Raw genomic sequence first — 18914 nt, 5'->3', positions numbered from 1 at the left:
ATTACATCCAGATCAAAGTGCCTCTGGTTTCTCCTTGGCTAATGTTGATTTGGGTCCAGAGTGTTCTTCCCAGTTCTCTCTTCAAATGGAAAACACACCATTTCTGGGTTCGATAAGCTTTTCTACTTATTTGGGCATGAATGACCCATGCACATCTCTTGGCACGAGTCAAGTTGAAACAGATTGAACAAGCGATCTATATCAGAGACTAATCTGGCTACCTACCCAAGCAGTTTAATCTAAAACATGCCAAATCCTAGAAACAAAAATGGAAGGGGGGGTTCAACAAGTTGAAGCTACTGGTTCAAGCATCAACCTCATCAGAATGATTGGGCTTGTTTAGTTCTTTGCAATACTCAAAACCGATGGCAAAACAAAATTATTTGGCTTAAGGTTTGATGTATATTAATTAACAAATAATTGCTTAACATACACTATACAGAGTGAGAGCATAAAGAATAACTCTTGGCTAAAAATATTTGAATGGTAAAACAAGGACAACACCATATACAAAGCACTTTCTTTTCCTCCTTTGTTGTTACACCACCATGAACGATACATGCTGGAGAAAGAAGGTAATAGCTGGTACAGAATTAAGCCACATATTTATGAATGTCCAAGTCTTTCCTGTAAGATCTGCCCGAGCTTCACGAGAAGAGTTTGCTGCTCCTCAAAAGTAAGGCTCGTCAATATCTGCATCGGAACGAACACTAAGTATAAGCCCAGGTATACTTATATCATTTGTTGTTATGAACGTGAAGTGAAAATAGAATAGCATCAATAAGCATAACACTGTAGATTTTTACCTGGTCCAAGATCATTTCGATTGAGATGCCTTCACGCACAATAAATGACTGGTGATAGATATAGGCAAATACTGCCATCACCATCTACATTCAATGACCCAATAAGTCAGTGCTTGCATAGACACATTGAAGCAACATTCTAATAAAATATTTCATCAAATACATAAACATACAAAGACATTCAAGAGGTCATCCCTAAATTCGTTAGAACTTCTCTCTAAACAAAATACAGATAATCATCAGATATGACTCTCGAGTTCATAGTTAGAAGACTTGATTGTTTCTAATTATTCTGTTGAAAACAGTCCAATTAGTACTTTTACCACTTACAAACCTCACAAGGGTATAGGTTAATACAAGAATTCTTTCGTAAACAGACACCGGATTTAATTGAAAATGTTGAACTACAATAAAAAAGCCTCAATTTCTCACCTGGCAATCCATTCTATCTGTAATTCCACCATGCCCAGGAATACTATCACCAAAATCCTGTAGCAATATCGAAAGGAGTTAACAGAATATACTTGAGTCAGAATCTCAAAGAAAGCTATGCAAAAATCTGTATGACATGAGAATAGGAAAGGAGTTCACACCTTGATTTTAAAAGCTCTTTTGAAACCACTTGCGAAAAAGCCCCCAAAAGGTGCTATGATTGAGGCAAACAAACCAAGGCATAAAGCATGGCACTGAACTGGCAGAACAGAGATCTCTTTCCAAGGAATCTGCAAAAAAAGAATAACAAATAATGGAGTTGAAGGTTTCCATTTTTGAATGACAACTAACTTTCTAACCTAACCCTATCCTGTCCCATCAGCAACCTTCATTGTCCATAATAAAGTTCCAGACCTAAGAATTTGACCACAAGCTTTAAAGACACCCAAGTACTTTGAGTTGGGGTGATAATCATTCAACTAATTGGGATTGCTGAAGACACTAAAGATTTTTAGAAGGCTTAATATATGTAACTAGAAGGAATGGGCATATGGCATCTCATCCACCGAATGGTTAATTTTTTAGTAAGAATCTGCTGACAGCCTGTCTGAATTCAAACATCTGGTCTTTTCCCTTTACTTGGGGAGTTTGGAACCATCAGACTAGAAGTTCAAAGTGACATACTTTTATGGGAAAGTTAAAAAGTAATCCTCTCTTTTCAAGAACACCAATTCATACCAACTGGAGGCATAATTAGGGCAAAAAATTCAGATAGAATCAAATGTAAGCTTACCCATTGACTAATCCATCCTGGTAAAGTATAAGACTCTGCCTTAAACAATGGACCTGGGTCACATTTAAGCCAACCGGTTGATAAATCCTGCAAGCATTACCCTCACACCATAAGTGTTCCGAAAAAGGAATTGGCATGCTTCTTGAAGGATTAAGCGTAGGTTGAATCCAATAGTTACCTTCCTTGGACAGGTTAGCCACTGGAAACGACCCATGATATTTGCAAGCTGCATATTCAAAAACTCATTTCATGTTTATGAGCACATACTAGCATGAAAATCTATACATAAAACAGAAGGCACATAACACAACTTCTTCAGTTCCTTTAGAGGTTCATAAATTTAATCTATTAAACTGGTCCAGACATGTAAACTATCAACCATGACTCCTAAAGCTAATCCAATGCAGACAAGAAAAAGGAAATAATAAAGAAAATGACAGGCCCCGTAACGCAACCAGTAAGAAGGATCAATCATATTGCCCACATTAAAAATGCTACATCTGCCATGCAAAAAGTAAGAACTGACTATTACTGCATTAAGCTTTTCACAAAGAACCTAGTTAACTTGAATATTTATAGTCTCCTAGATGATTGCATTCTATTTGACATGTGTAACTAGTGTATTTCCTATCTAGCGATGTAAAACTGGCAGAAGATAAATGAAACCCTAATCACAAACAAGATGGAGTCAACTCCAAAATGGAAAAAATTGTGCTCACCATGAACGCAGAGATGATAGTTGTGACAGATGCTCCAATAAATCCCTCCCATGTTTTCTTTGGAGATAATTTGATTAATGGGGTTCTTCCAAAGAAGAAACCAAAGATATAAGCAAAAATGTCATTGATAACAATAAGCGATGCTGGAAGAAGAAACCTGGAAAAAAAATTACTTCTCTGGGTTAAGCAAAAAGAAGAAGAAGAAAAGAGAGAGAGAGAGTACAGTCAAAGAATCAACAACATTCAACTGATTGCATAAATAGCTAGAAGGTTACAGATTACAGTTTACTATAGAGACAAATTACCCAAATGAGACCCTTTTTATTTTTTCTTTTTGACTGTGTACAAATGGATGTGCACATCTGTGTGCAAGTGCACTATGTAGGAAGGAAGGGTGCTTGAGAAAAGAAGAGTTACCAAAAAATTCCTTCAAAGATATTGGCAACAGTAAAGGATGACTGTGTGAACACCACAATCAGAATCATATGTGTCCATGCATACTGGCCAAATTGATACTTGTACATCTTCTTCTTCAATGTAAGAATAAACCACATAAAACCTGATCCCAAAAACCAAAAACAGTATAAAGGATATCAGCATTCAGTGGTCATATGTAATTATATATAAAGGGAAATTCAAGGTACAATCACCATAAATAACATGTAAGAAGAACATCAATCATATAAGAAAATAATATAGATATTTACAGAAAAAGAAGACATCTATTCCCACTTTGCTTGAAATTAAAATTTAGGATATCAATTGATGAATGCTTGACATAATTATTCCTCCATGTCTTTAAATCAAAAAACTTAAACCAAGATGCTTAACCAACCTGCAATGTATGAGAAGTAACAGATAGCCATATGATACTTGATAAGGCTGCTAACAAACTGATACAAAAATTTATCTGAAGCTACAGTATTAACGAGTGGTTGACTGAGAAGGCGACCATAGACAAATAACATTGCAGTGAAGAAGAAGTGCCTGCACCCATAAAATAGAGATGAATACATTCTAATGAGATGCAAGCAGAATGCTTGTAAGATTCAAGACTAATTTCTATGACATGTAAAATCTTGGTTGCCATATGAATGGTAAAAGTAGTATTCTCACCAATTTAATAGCCTAAATCCTGGAAGATGTGTATCTTCATGTGCTTTCCTGAGTAGATTGAACAGCTCCTTTGCCATATATATTTGGATAACCACCACCATAGCTGTTATATAGAGATGACCCATGTAGACAATTAATGCAAAACCCCCAATCATCCAAACAGTAGAGTATGTCCGAATCCACATTGATTTGTATTTGTTACGGTCATCAACAAGCAAATTTCCACCATTTGCTTTGCTAGGTTCTGGAACCACCTGATAGCATATTTGAATTTAAAGGAGTTTAGAAAAAAAAAATTGCCTTGCTTGCAAAGGGAAAGTCTCATTTACAAATGCGACAACACAGCAGCTCATGACCATAAACATGAAAAAGGAACTAAATAAAAACACATCAGCAGTTGAGTAACCAACCTCATTGGATCGTTTACGGTGCCGAAACCGAACAGCAGCAGCTGATGGGGGCGCTGTATTATTCTCCTTTTGCATGGCTCTTTACTTTTAATGCCAATTAACAGAAACACACATATATTTGTATTGCGGGAAAAATTTGATGCCTGAGCTACCAAACTACACACTCCTAAGGAGAAGACAACCAGGACAGCACTGAAAGAAACATGAAGAATTCTATTAAGCCAAGTGACATAAGGAAGATGACTTAGCTTAATGCAAGGATGGAATCTAGGACACCATAATAGTGACAAATTTTCAGCAGGAAAGCAGTAATCAGCCAGTTGAAGAAATGACACAAAGCAATAAAGCATAGGCACACAAAAATCTCTTACATATGCATGCAGCAAACAATTCAGTAATGATAATCACTTCAAACTTTTTTCTGGAACATACTTCAACATTCACATTGCCGCACAGTAAATGAAATGTAAAGCCTAACATTCACAATGCCTAAACATTAAAGATAATAAAAAGACATATCATAGACAGAAAGCAGCTGCTTATTCAAAATATGCTGTTGAAAAAAAATGAAAATTACATCAAGGCCAAAATCATGCACATCATATGTTTTTAGGTATTCTTTCATTCAATCCAAATCTTACCTTTTTTATACCTTATAGGACCACCTACTAAAGTTGTTCTCACTGGATAGTCATCTGAACTAATAAAACAGACCAATACCCCACACGACACATTCTCATTCAAGGAGCTACCTCATTGTCAACCCCCCTCCCCAAAGAAAAAGGCAAAAGAGAGAGAACAAAAACCACAAAAAAGAGTTTTTTATTTTTTAATGAAAATTGAAAGATAACCTTGGTTTTGGAATTAGATGCTCCACTCATATTTTTAGACAAATAGTGATATTCCAACAAGATTAGAGCACCGCAGTAAGTGTAGGGTGGGAATACTTGACAAGGCCACATCTTTATTCCTTCTTTCAGCTAGGCAATATTCAAACCTTAAACTACTCTACATAAAACTCAGGCACAAACCATGAAGTGAACTTTTTGATATTGAAACACAACTTTTGATTGGGTTCAAACAAGAGTTTCATGGATTCAACCATAACCTAACATATATAACAAACATATAAAGAAAAAAAAAGCCAACCCGAGGAGAAAACGATACCTAAAATAAGAAAGAAATTGACCAATTAGAGAATATATACTACTCCCACTGAGCTTCCCATGACCAAGATTTAAACTTTCCTATTCCAGTTTCCACCAGCAAGCTTAAAAAAAAAGGATAGAACTTTACTCAAAACTCTTAAGCTATTTAATTACAAAAATCTATAGAAACTAAATCAAATAACACAAACCCAGAAAAAAGGAGCCAACTAAACTTAAATTTAACACGTTAAAAAATGAAAATAACAAATCTGAAGCAGAAAGAAACTCATTTTCTTGAACCTATAAGATCGAAAGAAAAAAAATTTTAAAGCTTCAAATACATAAGAAAGCACCATATGAGCAAGAGAGACAGAGAGAGAGTTGGAAACCTGGGCTTAGCTTTACTCGCAGTAAATATTCGAAGCCGGCATGAGAGGCGAGAGCAAGAGAAAGAGTGACAGAGAGAATAAGAAAGAACAATAAAAGAGTAAGGACGCCAAGCAAAGCAAAAGGGGTGACTTTTTTGGGTTACTGATTTTCTGGAATATTAAAACAAGTATTATAAAATTATTATTTATAAATTAAAAAAAAAAACAAACAAACATTGTCCTCTTTTTTTTCTACTTGGAAAGGAGCAATGCTAGAAAGACAGCTGTTTCAGATTTAGGTCTGATCATCTTTTTTCCACGTGGACCACATGTTTCAGGTCACACATGGAAAACTTGTTTTTGGCTGAGTTTAAAATTTCGACCCCTCTACTTTTCTAAAATATCATCTACAGCCAAAAAACTTTTAACTTAATGGCTAAATTATTCTTTGTTATGTAGTCCAAGTTACTTATCTGTCTAAAGTTAAGAAGAAGTATCAGCAAAGTCACATTCAAACAATCACTGCAGGCTTGCTGGAAAGATGTATCAAATGTGAAGAAGATTTCACTATATCAATCCATCTTGAAAATGGACACAGGAAGATGCTGCCTGGTGTAACTTAATGGTTCTGGGAATTTTTTGTTCCTTGAACCCTTCTCTTAATCAAATTTGGTAACCCAAGAGTTGCAGAGTAGACTGATTTTGATATTCAAATCTTGCAATGTCAAGGGTGTTTTTTGGTTGAAAAGCAAACACCACACAGCTCACATGGAGAACGCTAGTTACAATCTGTCCCACTTCATTTTTCAATCTCAGATTTAGTTGGATGTATGATTATTATTTGAGTATACTTGAATCTGTGGACATGTATAGCAACCCACCTGCTTTAAATAATCATTCTTATATCTGTGGGAAACCTTTAAATGGAGATACCCGGATACAAACTGGCAAAGAAACAGAACAAGTTACCTGCTAGATTTGCATTTCTAGGTGCTTTGAAGATGGAAAACGTTTGGTTTGTTTCTTTTGAGACTTTTTGGTTGTTTGACTCTTTCCTTAATGGAACATGTGTCTGCTATTGGCAATTGAATTTTGGAGTTGTCAGGGGAGAAGATAGAATCAGTTAGTCCATTTAAGGCGTAGCTGCAGCTGCCAAGATAACTGCAGAAATGGAAGAGCACATGGGAGAATCTAAAAATTCTTAATGAGGTCAACCTGCCCGGCAAAGATATTGATGAGTTTCTGCTCATTCCAAAATAATTTCATTAAGTTGAAGATAGAATGTTAAATATCTGGCTGCCCAAAGATATAAAGATATGGCAAAAAACCTGACATGTTCCTGGTTGGAATTGCAGAATAGGTTCACATTCCGAGAGCGTTACTTGCAACATGATATCAAGACTCGCAGAAGCAAATGGCGATACCAGCATTAAAGAAAGATAGAGCAAAGGGCAGCATCATAGGCATTAATGCAAGCAGAAGATTTTGAGGCTCTGCTAAATTTGAGAAGCTTGTTCCTGTTTCCAAGCAATTCTACTTTCATAAAATTGGTAGGGAAGATGCATGGAAATTTGAAACACCCCATTTTTCACAGACAAGGAAATGTCACATCTGCACCCATGGAAGTTCTTTTCTCTTTTATCCTGTTTGATTCTGTTGTTTTTCTTCCTTGATGTTTAGTTATTTTCTGGAGTAAGCAGCACCAAGCTCTAATTGGTTTGGTTGCTTCTCCCTTTTTCATAATGTACAAAACTGAAAATTTTCTTGGAATATCACATTTATGATCTAACAACAACATTTGCACCTAAAAATTGTATGAACGCTCTCTTGCTCGATGATGTTCTGTTATTAGGTGTTAGAACTTGTAGGCCTCACTTCTTCCATAGGCATCGATTCACCATCGTGCTAGACATACAGATGTGGTTTTAAGCGGCTAATCATTCAATGATTTGTGTACTTTGCAAAATCTATACCTCTTAAACTGAGATTGGAGCCCATTATTGCTGCCGCATGCCAAAGAATTGTAGTCTGTTAGTTATGAGATGGTACTGCCTGGTAGTCCAGGAATGTGGACCAGATCAGCAATTTTGAACTAGAGTTTTGAAGAAAGAACCAAGGGTTAGTAACTCAAGGCCATGGCTGATCTTTACACTCAGATCAATATTGAGCAATAGCTCTTCTTAGCTCATGAGAAGCAACAAAACCTATAATCTTGATAGCATCTAATAAGTCCTGCCCTGTGGTATTCTTTGGCCGGGTTTGTGCTTTTGTACGCTTGCAGCTTGTCAGTCAAAACAGTAATTAAGACTTCATCTTTCCATCTTGCTTAAGCAAAGTCCAATTGGCAAACGTAGAAGCAATGATCCATTAAATTTTCCAACTTTTCACATGGTGCAGCCGCACTCAGTGGATGCTGCCATGCCCAAGAAAACAGATAAAAGGTACCTGTCACAATTAGTCTCTTCATAGAGCTCCAAATGGGGTAATTGGAGAACTTTCTTGGATGAGTCTATATCTCAAATGCAGCAGAGTTTTCGTTTGTTCCAACTGTTCATTTTGCATCAGACAAAAAATGGATATCAAAGAGCACTGAATCCTCTGATTCCATAAATGTGGAGAGTGTGCTTGTCGTATTGTCTTCTTCTTGAATGATCTTAACTATAAGTCACCTTGCTTTCATCACTGGTTTTTGTCAAATTAATGAAGTTGGATTCGAAATTCTTGTTATATTAGAGATGATGAAAGATTAATAAAATTAACAATGATCATACCTAAGCTCTCGTTGTTCTTCATTGACAACCCTCCCTAGATGCTCCGTCTTGAGACCCCCCTTTGCTGTATATAATCGCCTCAGAAAAACTAATCCAAGCTCTCCCAGTTTTGCTAATCATCCATGCTATTTGTCATTGGTGGTTTTATTTCCTGAGGAGACGTCCAATGGGAGCAAAAGTAAGCAAGCGCTCCAGCTCAAAGAGAGAAACTAAGGCATTGAGTTCAAATCATAGATCATCCACAATTGAAGAGATCAAGCCCGAATGCTTGAACAAGAAGAAGACGAAGAAGAGCCAGAAAAGACAGCTGCAATCACCAGAGAAGAGGATTATAAAGGTGCGGAATTTGACTCTGGAGGACTGGCTATTAGCTTCTCCCGGTCCTGCAGGAATGAAGCCTGATTGTCTCAATGGAGGCGAACTTTATGTCTTCAAACAGTTCTCTAGAAAGGTACATCTATCTTCTTCTAGAGCACCCCAAGCTGTTCTCTCCACACCAGCAGACAGTTTCTCCGTGGATCTTTATTCGGGAGATGCTTCGTGTTCTTCGTTTAGCAGAAGCCAAAGTGGGAAGTTGAAGAAGAAGGTGAGCTTTAGGTTGCCTGAGAAGGCTGACATTGTGGCATTTAACTCACCGGCAGGGGCATTTGGGGGTGATCATAGATCCTTTTAATGTCTGCTCTCCTCCTGCAGGCTTGCTGCCTGACATTGGTCTTACCTGATGTATCTTGCTTGATTATATAAATGGTCAAAATCTTTCTCATAATCACCTTCTCTTTCAGGAATTACATACACAGGACTTTGATCCAGGTCTCATTTTAAGAGTTTAATAACCATTGGCACCTACGCCAGGGCCTATTGCCATCGGATCAAAATTGATTAGCTCGATTCTCTGTTACAAATCTTTAATAAATTATTCTTTTTGGGATTCTTATTATTCTTCTTTGAAGCTTGAAACTGGGGGCTAAGGGGAAGAGAGGAAAAAGACAGTGTAGGTAGAGCACTGAAGTAGAATGTAGGGGGCGGCTGGCCTTTTGCTAGAGTTCAAAAAGGACTGGCTGCAGTACCACCTAGGCGGAGCTTCCGACGATGCGGCAAACCCCAGATCTAATCAAAGATAAATGGGACCATGAGTTGGCAGATCATCTCTAGCTAGCTAGATTCCAAGGGAAAATATTAAAGATAATCTGCTTTGTCAAAACCCTGAAAAGTGACAAAGAGCAGAGATGACAGACGGAAGTTACACCACTCAAAATATTACTCATATAAGGCACTGGCATCGACAAGGCAGAAAGCAATTTCTCCCCCCAACAAAAAAGCGAACTTGAGGTGGCTCATTCTCGGCCGTGTACGTATCTATACTCACAGATGGGCAACTGGAAAAGTTTGGTTGGAAATCGTTTGGCCACGATTCTTTTTCTATCTTTGTCAGTTCTTTCTGTGATGCTTTCTTACATGGAAAGTTGATATGCCCACATGCTGTCAAACGTAAAACCCGAAAGCAACAAGCCAACAAGTAGACATTTCATGCTTAGAAGATGCTACCATGCACACCAATTTAATGCATCCATGGCTATGGGCCTGCGGCTTATGGCAGATGTTTGGTAAGTAAACCGTAGAAAATTAATTGGCCTGTTAATGCAGTACTGTTGGAAGGGGAGGTGACACTTTTCCATCTCGTGAATCTAAATGAGAATCTAGAAGAAATAAAGAAAATGTTTTTCGTATTGCTTTCCCGAGTCCAAACATCAACCATTCCCATTCATAATCAAATCTCATATGATAATGTATGCAATTGCAATGTAAAGAAAGTAGATTGAATAAAGAACATTCCCTTTTGTTTTTTGCCTGAAGAAAAGCTGAAACAATGAAAGAAAGGGAAGGTTCTCGTTAAGGCAAGCAAATCCGCGTAGAATGGTAGTTGTTGGTTGTTACTCCGTGAACCATGTTGTGCAACTTTCGACCAACCATAGGTTATGTTTGTCATTAGGGATGAAGCCAAGAAAGAGATTGGGCCGTGCATGGAGAGCCCTGCAAGACCTTGAAGAGTGGGAACTTTCAGATAAGTTTTGTGGGCTCACACCAACCATTCCTCTTGTGAGTCTGTTTCGTGTAGGAAATTACCTGGAAGCCTTTCCTGACCGTGCGAAAACGCGCCCCTTTCTTGCTCAACACACACTTCAGCTCTCCCTTTCTTTCAATCTCAAAGGAGCAGCTTTTCCCAGTTCCCCTGTTCAGTGACAATGGCTATCGTGAAGATGGTGATGGCTCTGGTTATCATGGCAGTGAGTCTTGGAGGGAAACTGGTCGTAGCACAAGTGCACCATGTGGTCGGAGGTGACCGTGGGTGGGACCCTTCCTCTGGCGTGGCATCTTGGTCCTCCGGTAGGATCTTCAGGGTCGGAGACAAAATCTGTGAGCTTCTACTTTACTCTTTTCAATGAGCTTAGAAAACATTTCAACTCCCTCTTTCATCCTGATCGCTTCTGGTTGTAGCTCTACCATTACTGATTCGTATCAAAGGGAAGGGACTTGGTCCCTACTCCCATATGGTAAACTATGTAGTAAAGTAGAAATCTGTTCTCCTTCTTCACCATTTACCAGCACAGCCTTAACCTATAACCCAACTGTTTCTTACTAGTATATATGCTTTCCTGATGAAAATATGAATGGATCAATCTGTAAGCCGCCCTGACCCATAAATGGAAATCCTGACAAAGAAACGTACCGTTTAACTTTCCGAGAAAACTAAAGAAGAAAACCCAGAGATTTTCTGCTTAGAGCTTAATGCTTAGCATTTAGCAAGTTAAAATTCAGTACTTTTCTCTGTTTCTTGAGAAAAGTAGGTAGCAAGTCTTGCGGTTTACACTGTTACTCTTTGAGACAATATCTTGGTTTGTACTTCAACTAACATTCACGAGGATAATCCTGGGTGTTATCAAACTGTTGGGCAGGGTTCGCCTACTCTGCAGCACAGGAGAGCATCATTGAGCTCAAGAGCAAGGATGAATACGAATCGTGCGATGTGAGCAATCCCATAAGGATGTACACAGACGGCTTAGACGGAATCCCATTGGATGGGGAAGGGACCCGATACTTCGTAAGCAGCAAGCCTGAGAGCTGCAAGAACGGCCTAAAGCTAAACGTGGAGGTTCTGCCTTCCGGGACCGCCGTGACGGAGAAGCCCAACGTTGCAGCATCGTCAGAGAACTCCGTTTCGACCATGGCTGCGGCGGCGCCCACTACCCCTTCGGGATCAGTTCAGATTTACGGAAGCTTTTGGTTGTTTTCGGTTGGGCTTTGGCTTTGCCTTGTGGCCTCCTCCTCCTTTTAAGTTTCGAGCTATGTTTTGTTTATGTATTGCTTTTGGAGTTTAGATGCAAAAACTCGGATGGAGCTTGTAATATTGTTCTACTTTTAATCTCTAAATGATTTTGGTCTCAATGCCTTTGCCATTTTGCAGAAAATTTATTAAGTCCCAACGGCCAAATGTGAAACTGTAAGTTCTGGGACATACATGTTGGTATACAATGTTCAGGTACCCGTCTAAAAATTCACTAGAAAACAGAAAGCCTGATTGCTTACAAGGATAGACCAAATATCGCCTTACCAACCCTTCTTTCTGGCCTTTTTGCTGAAACAGGAATCCTCCCTGGCCAAATCAATTTCCAGAAACTGCCAGCCCCACCATTTCTTTCCCCTCTCTCTTGAGAACAGAGCATAAGGAATTGATTATAGCACAAGGTCAAAATATGGAGATCCAACCATTACTTATCTCTCAAGACGACGTAGTTATTAGGTCCATTCGTCTTTTGTATCTTAGAAATTCGCCTAAGAATATCTGCGAAAGCCTTCTTGTCCTGCACCAAAGAGATTTATCAACTTTGAGAGAGTAACACGTCTATATTAGTGAGAACAATTTCTTCTTTAAAAAAAAATATTAATAGAGTAAGAGGAATGTCTCATCCATTGAAACAAATGCATAAACAAACTGAACGTATCTTGAGTAAAATTTTTTCAATCTTTCTCTTTTATCTCTCGAGTGAAGTTGAAGGGCCTATCTTGCCTTTTTGGTCTAGTACATCCTCCTGCAGTTACTAATATGCAAGTACAAACCTATCATACAGAAATGTTTATTCCTCTAAGATGGAAAGCAGATTTTCCATCTTAAAGAAGGATGTGGGCACTCTGAAATTAAAAAGAATGTAATACCAATATAACAACTATTTACACATTGCACGTTCCTATCAACGCTAAATCTATGGACCTAAAGGATCAAGTGATTATAGATTTCAGTGAACACATCACCATAATTATTGAACCAATAAAACAAATAAGTCACTTTCAAGCAACAAAAAAGCAAAAAAAGAAGGTTGGATTATGGAAAACAAATCATACCTCTGGAGATTTTAGCCTAGCTTTAAATTTAGCAACAAGATCTGAGGTCGTTACAGGTGCCTTTTGCAATAAAACGGCCCTAATTTCTTCTTCAGTTACAGGTCCAGCAGTTGATGCTGATCCTGCTTTTGCAGATGATGATGTAACAGCCGATGATGTTGATCCAGCTTTTGCAGATGATGGTGTGCCTTTGGGAGGCACACTGCCTTTGGAAGCAGATGCACTTTCCTCTTTCACAGAAGATTTAGAATCCTGTCCCTCAAAAGTACAAATTAAGTTACAACGTAAAACAAATTTCTTCTTAACATATCCACAGTCGCAAAGATGCAAGTTTATGAGCTTTAGTAACATACAGTTTCTGATTTAACCTTCTTCAGAGGGGTACCATTAGATGCTTTTGTATCATCACCATTTGCTTTTCTCTTTCCCTTTGCTGACTTAGATGCAGTTGAAGTTCCCCGAGCAGAAGCTGAAGATCCTGCTTTCATTGGACTGTTATCAGCAGGTTCTTCTTTAGGTGCATCCTTCTGTTTAGAGGCTGGAACAGGATTAAAGCTCATATCATCGTCCTGGAGAAGAAAAAAAAAAACCCTCTTGGCATAAGCATGATTGGAATAGACAGCAATTCTCATAAAACATTTCAAGTACAATCAGGCATCTGATCAGTTAGATCTCTCTTATTAAAGAAGAGATAACATATGCACTATAACTATACAGAAAATGGTCAACAAGAATGAAATAAACGATTTTTAGCTACATTATTCTTATCAGCTTTTGTCAGCTGATGAAGTTTTACAATCAACCAATAGGTATCTTAAAAACTTACATCATCATCGTCATCATCGTCATCTGCATCTGAATCATTAAGCCCACCAGCTTTCCCCAGTAACTTCTTCAACTCTTTTCCAGATGTACTCAGTCCTCCTTCCTGCTCTTCATCCTCCTCGTCTTCGTCCTACAAGAAAATGAAAAAACCAAAACATTATGATGCTTTATAAAATGATACTAAAAGAAATATCATCCTAGCAACAGAAGTAGATAACTGTTTTCATGAAAAAAACAACGCACACACACAAAATGCAAGCATTTACTAGCATAGCTTTACTCTGAATCAGGTGTTCAGTGAAAATCCAAATGATGCATTTCTGCAGCAAAGTTGTGGTAGTAAAGCAGTCTATCACCAAAGACAAGCTAACTCTCAAGCATAGATAATCTTGCATTATATTGTTTCTAGAAACAGAAAAAATTTACATTCATTGGCATTCTTCCAATAGATTCTTCTGATACCAAAGGGGGGAGCCTCTTTTGGATGTTTATAAGATGGTCTCAAGCACTTGTGTTTATCACAGTACTAGATTTTCTTTATGATAATCTCACTTTCCTCTTAACCAACTGTCACAAAACAAAATCTATGCAGCCAGCCTTTGAATAGATAAATTATAAACAGGGTGGCATGATGTCCCATCCACTACAAAGTTGCTAAAGGTTTTCATTATCCTGGTGTATTTACGAAGTTTGAAACTGATTCTGATGAGACAAACAAGATCCTAACAAGGCAATGCTACCCTCAACTTGCAAGTTTAATAAAACATACAAAACGGACCTCCTTGATTTCCGGAGGAGCGGGAACTTCAGGGGCCAGATCCCTTTCCTCAGGATCATTACCAACAGCTTCATCATCATCAGTGAATATTTCTTCATGCTCCCAATCTTCACCTAAATGAAAGTGCACATAAAAAAACCAGGGGTGAAAACACAAATTCTGCTAACAAAAGGGAAAAGCTAGGGACCTTCATTGTTAGATGTGTATGCATGTGCACATCACTAAGAACAGTATTGACATATACCTTTTCAGGTAATTCTGTTATTCAATTACAAATATATTGGGAAAAAAATTAGAGGAATCCAATCCATAAAGTACATTCAGCCAAGCCTTAAACCCCACAGTTTTGGGTTAACTACAAGGTACAGAAATTCATTTTAACCATTTATTCAAAATTATGGATAGTCAAGGTCCAGTTAATGGGAAAGCCCCATTCAGGAGATTTAATTAATTGTCACTATCAGCTCTCACTATATTTTTTTTTTTTTTGAAAGTTGTCATCTCTCACTATATTTAAGGTATATTTCAATGCTAACTTCATTGGCCTTCTGGTTCGATATGGAGAATTAAACGAAATAGTGAATAAATCAAAATAACAATTAACAAGAAATAGACCTCACCAACTAAGACATAAACATGATTAATGCTCACCCGTCTCAATATCATCATCATCCATATCAAGATCACCTCCCCTCGGACCTTCTTCATCATCATCACCAACTTTTTTGTTGAGTCCAAGCCTATTCTTTCTAGCTGCCTCCTCTTCTTCATCTTCCTCTCCTCTATCTGATACATGGCCTTCATCATCATCACCAGTTGGTTTTTTACGCCCCTTACTACCAGCGACATTGTTATCCTTGTCATCAAACTTCTCCGCTTCACCAAATGCAGCAGCTCCATTGTTTGCAGCTTTCATCATCCATCTCTCATATCCATCTGCAGTCTTCCTCCTGTTCTTCATTTTTTCTTCTGCTTCTTCCAACGTAAGTTGTTTATATTGTGCAACCTTGTTGAAGTTGTACCTGTCAAAGAGTGCCACAATTGAAAATCCCATCTAACAAGATTCAAATGTAGCAATATTTCCAGTGCAAATAACCTATAATAGTGCAGCAGTGGGAACAGCTTTAAATACTCAAAACAAACAATTAAATATGCCATTCATACCAAGAACCAGCTGGAATAGCTACAAATTCCTTTCCTTGCATCATAAGCAAGTAATAAGTTGCTGACTGTGAACCTTCAAGATGGCCCTGATACTGAGCCTGGCCTGTTTCGTCCTCCAACATCCAAGGTTTGTTCTTATATTTCTCCTACACAATATGAATCAACAATATTGACGGTCAGCATGAAAGGAATGAGGGGTATAAACCATATCAGTCTAAGGAAAAGGAGAATTTTTCTTCCTAATGATATAGATTTTACTTATTATATTGCTGCAATCATCCACTGTGGTTGCGTAAATAAAACAGATGATGTTCTATTCTACTCTCTACCCCTACTTCTACAGCAAGCAAAAAATCATTACATGCCAACAGAAAAATAATTGGTCTGGGTTTGAAAATAGAGAAGGAACTCCATAAAACTTTCTTTAAAGATATACTTTTCAATGTTCTCACCCTTTTTCTGGAATTTGGAGTATTCACCACAAAATTTTAGCTATCTCGTGTTACAGTCAAAGGTAGGAACATGCAAGCAACAGCTGATAAGGATAAAATCAAATACCCGCAAAGCATCAGTAAGTTGGCGTCCTTGCAGGCCTTCTTTTTGAAGAGACCATTTATTCTCAGCGTTTTTCTTCTTTGAAAAACTGGGCAACCCACTCATAAACCGACCGATAAAGAAGTTCTTGTCGGTGCTAGGACTTGGTCTAACATTGTATTCCTAAATTAAAGAAAGAATCCACAAATTACATTGAATATTTACTAATCTAATTTCAAAAATTCTATTCGCTAATCAATCTTAATTACTGTAAAAACTGTAATAGAACACGAAGGCGAGAGAAGAAGACGAACACGAATCAAGCGGGTAACAATGGCGCCACATTCGAAGCATTTGCCTTGGTTCTCTGCCATGGTTTTGCCACACGTCACGCACAAGGTCATGTGCTTGCAGTTGCTTCCGTACAGATCGACGGTCGACCCGCATCCGCTACATGACGACTTCAACATCAGATCAAAAGACATCTTCCGAGACGAACAAAACCAACGAGGCTAGGGTTTTAAACTAACACTTCAAAAAGAAAATGAACAAATCAAAACTATACGCGCGTTTTTCCGAGTTGATTAAAAATCGAAGAACATACGGAAATGGATTCGAGAGAGGATTTAATTCAACGATTCATGTATCGATGTAAGGCAAGAAACGAGAGAGACTCCCGTTGACGGAGTTCTTGATTTGGGAGATATAGAAGGACGAGGATCGAAGTAGCGTTTTCCTCACGAGAAGCGCGATGGACACGTGTGACGGTTTGATGGCCCGTTTTATAATTTAACGAACTTTTGAGTTTGGATAATTTCACTCATAACCATCAATAAAAAACCTTAGTACGCTTTCAATACACCTTCAATATTTAATTAAATTCGATATAATATATAAATCTTAATAATTTTCCCTTGATATCATGTTTGTTCATACATAATTAAATTTGATATAATATATGAATTTTAAATAAATAAATATTACTATATAATACTAAATATTTTTAAAATTCGAATTATAATAAACATTCAATAGAATCTAATTGTTATCACTTAATTACCCATGTCATGTCATTGTTCTTCATTTTAAGTTAATACTTGTGCTAATTTAATAAACATAAAACATAATTGATGTTTTATTGACAAAATTGCCACAAAAAACGAAAGAACAAATTCTTCACACATATATAGAAATTGAATGGTGGAGATAATATTTTATTCGATATCATATCCATAATAACATAAAATAAAAAATAAATCTCAACAATTTTAAAAAATAAAATAAAAAAAATTCAACATGAGATATTATAAAAAAATACTACATTCTTGCATTTTTCTCTCCATATTCGTGATTTCGATATTTGATAATCGAACTAAACTAACAAAATTGGTATGTATTTAATTTTTTAATTACTATAATTGTTTCGGCTTAGTTTCAATTTGTTATAAAAAAAAGAGTTTGATTTTGAATTTTTTAGAATTGATTTTATCGAACTAACTGTTTGCATAGTCTTACTTGTACTAATAGAGTAAACATAAAACATAATTGGTATTTTATTAACAAAATTGCCAAAAAAACAAAGAACAAGCTCTTCAAACATATATAGAAATTTGTGTTAATGCTTTATGGTGTTTCTATTATTGTCCAATTAATGCTTCACATTTTTTTCCATCACCAAGAAGCTAGATGTCAACTCCAATTTAATGTCATTGGTACATAATTTCGAAATGGATGAGATATTTTTTTTTTCAATATCATATCCTTAATAACACTTTTATTTCATTTCCTTTTTGCATGATTAGCTAGTTTATAACACAATCATGGTAAAAAAAACTAAACACTATATTAAGATATTTTTATAATTAAAATCAAGATACTATAAAATAAAAAAATGCATTAGATAAAATGAAAATACGAACAAACTTATTGGCAAATGGAGAAAAGAGACTGGTAGATAGCATCCCATCTCTAAGTTGGTACATAGAAAATAATAATCAATTAAAAAAAGTTTAAATGGCAAAAAAGTCCCTAAACTATGATCATTTCTTCAATTAAGTCCTTAATTTTTTATTTATTGAAAAACAAGCCCTTAATTTTTTTAAATCTTAATGAAAAATTAATTGCTACTAGACTCAAATCCAATTGACCTTTTTTTATTCATGTGACATATGTCATGGGCAGTTAACATGGTCGATACATTTGGCAATGTCATTATCCCACTTAAGTATAAGATCAAGAATGAACCAAAGAATTATTTTTTGAATAGTATCATAATTAAAATAATAATAATTAATGGATTTATTAATACTATTAGTTATATAAAACTTTAGTATAAATAATATAATTAGTATGAATTTTTGACACACTAGATCTATCAATGTCCTTTCACCCTCACATAAAATACTAATCGATAACAATTAATGTTTTGTTACAATTAAAAATTTGTTTAAAAATAAATTAAAATTTTAAAGCATGGTTACATATGATAAAAAGTTAAAAATTTAATTAAAGAAATAATTATAATGTGAATACTTTTTACTATTTAAGTTTTAAGAAAATTTAGCACATGTAATAACTCATGACGTCAAAAATAATTTATTATTAAAATTATGGTATCTTTAGTCTATTTTTTGTTTTGATCGAAGTTATATT

At 36.5% G+C, this 18914-nt stretch overlaps 3 protein-coding genes across 4 annotated transcripts; 1 reads left to right on the top strand and 2 right to left on the bottom strand.

Moving 5' to 3' along the window:
- Window positions 1-330: 330 nt before the first annotated feature.
- Window positions 331-5970, bottom strand: LOC110423956 (phosphatidate cytidylyltransferase 2-like). 2 transcript variants are annotated; one of them, XM_021438400.2, is made up of 12 exons: window positions 5814-5970; window positions 4277-4468; window positions 3867-4120; window positions 3586-3737; window positions 3168-3309; window positions 2751-2907; window positions 2210-2257; window positions 2032-2118; window positions 1400-1528; window positions 1239-1295; window positions 807-890; window positions 332-693 (listed from the first exon to the last, which is right to left on the bottom strand). In XM_021438400.2, the coding sequence occupies exons 2-12, from the start codon at window positions 4349-4351 to the stop codon at window positions 607-609; spliced, it is 1272 nt and encodes a 423-aa protein (XP_021294075.1). In that variant the 5' UTR covers window positions 4352-4468; window positions 5814-5970; the 3' UTR covers window positions 332-606. The 2 variants fall into 2 exon arrangements, with proteins under 2 accessions (XP_089640923.1, XP_021294075.1); XM_089784797.1 differs by lacking the exon at window positions 5814-5970 and having other exon boundaries at window positions 331-693.
- A 4482-nt stretch (window positions 5971-10452) lies between these two features.
- LOC110424079 (uclacyanin 1-like) lies at window positions 10453-12007 on the top strand. The gene is made up of 2 exons (XM_021438571.2): window positions 10453-10978; window positions 11518-12007. The coding sequence occupies exons 1-2, from the start codon at window positions 10807-10809 to the stop codon at window positions 11895-11897; spliced, it is 552 nt and encodes a 183-aa protein (XP_021294246.1). The 5' UTR covers window positions 10453-10806; the 3' UTR covers window positions 11898-12007.
- RAP74 (transcription initiation factor IIF subunit alpha RAP74) lies at window positions 11956-17024 on the bottom strand. The gene is made up of 9 exons (XM_021438570.2): window positions 16577-17024; window positions 16287-16445; window positions 15729-15874; window positions 15216-15586; window positions 14565-14677; window positions 13788-13916; window positions 13315-13530; window positions 12962-13213; window positions 11956-12423 (listed from the first exon to the last, which is right to left on the bottom strand). The coding sequence occupies exons 1-9, from the start codon at window positions 16745-16747 to the stop codon at window positions 12331-12333; spliced, it is 1650 nt and encodes a 549-aa protein (XP_021294245.1). The 5' UTR covers window positions 16748-17024; the 3' UTR covers window positions 11956-12330.
- Window positions 17025-18914: the final 1890 nt, after the last annotated feature.

Source organism: Theobroma umbraticum, unplaced genomic scaffold (assembly GCF_002168275.2).
Source record: "Theobroma umbraticum cultivar Fairchild unplaced genomic scaffold, ASM216827v3 scaffold_204.0, whole genome shotgun sequence".
NCBI lineage: Eukaryota > Viridiplantae > Streptophyta > Magnoliopsida > Malvales > Malvaceae > Theobroma > Theobroma umbraticum.
The sequence above is the reverse complement of the archived record's forward strand: the minus strand, read 5'-3'. Positions and strand labels throughout refer to the sequence as shown.

Coding starts and splice junctions, on each gene's coding strand:
- LOC110423956 (XM_021438400.2), bottom strand. CDS start 4,351: ATGCAAAAGGAGAATAATACAGCGCCCCCATCAGCTGCTGCTGTTCGG. Junction 2,908..3,167: donor ATCTTTGAAGGAATTTTTTG/GTAACTCTTCTT, acceptor TTTTTTTTCCAG/GTTTCTTCTTCCAGCATCGC. Junction 891..1,238: donor CAGATAGAATGGATTGCCAG/GTGAGAAATTGA, acceptor CATTGAATGTAG/ATGGTGATGGCAGTATTTGC.
- LOC110424079 (XM_021438571.2), top strand. CDS start 10,807: ATGGCTATCGTGAAGATGGTGATGGCTCTGGTTATCATGGCAGTGAGT. Junction 10,979..11,517: donor CAGGGTCGGAGACAAAATCT/GTGAGCTTCTAC, acceptor ACTGTTGGGCAG/GGTTCGCCTACTCTGCAGCA.
- RAP74 (XM_021438570.2), bottom strand. CDS start 16,747: ATGTCTTTTGATCTGATGTTGAAGTCGTCATGTAGCGGATGCGGGTCG. Junction 15,875..16,286: donor AACTTACTGATGCTTTGCGG/GTATTTGATTTT, acceptor CATATTGTGTAG/GAGAAATATAAGAACAAACC. Junction 14,678..15,215: donor TGATGATGATATTGAGACGG/GTGAGCATTAAT, acceptor ACTTTCATTTAG/GTGAAGATTGGGAGCATGAA.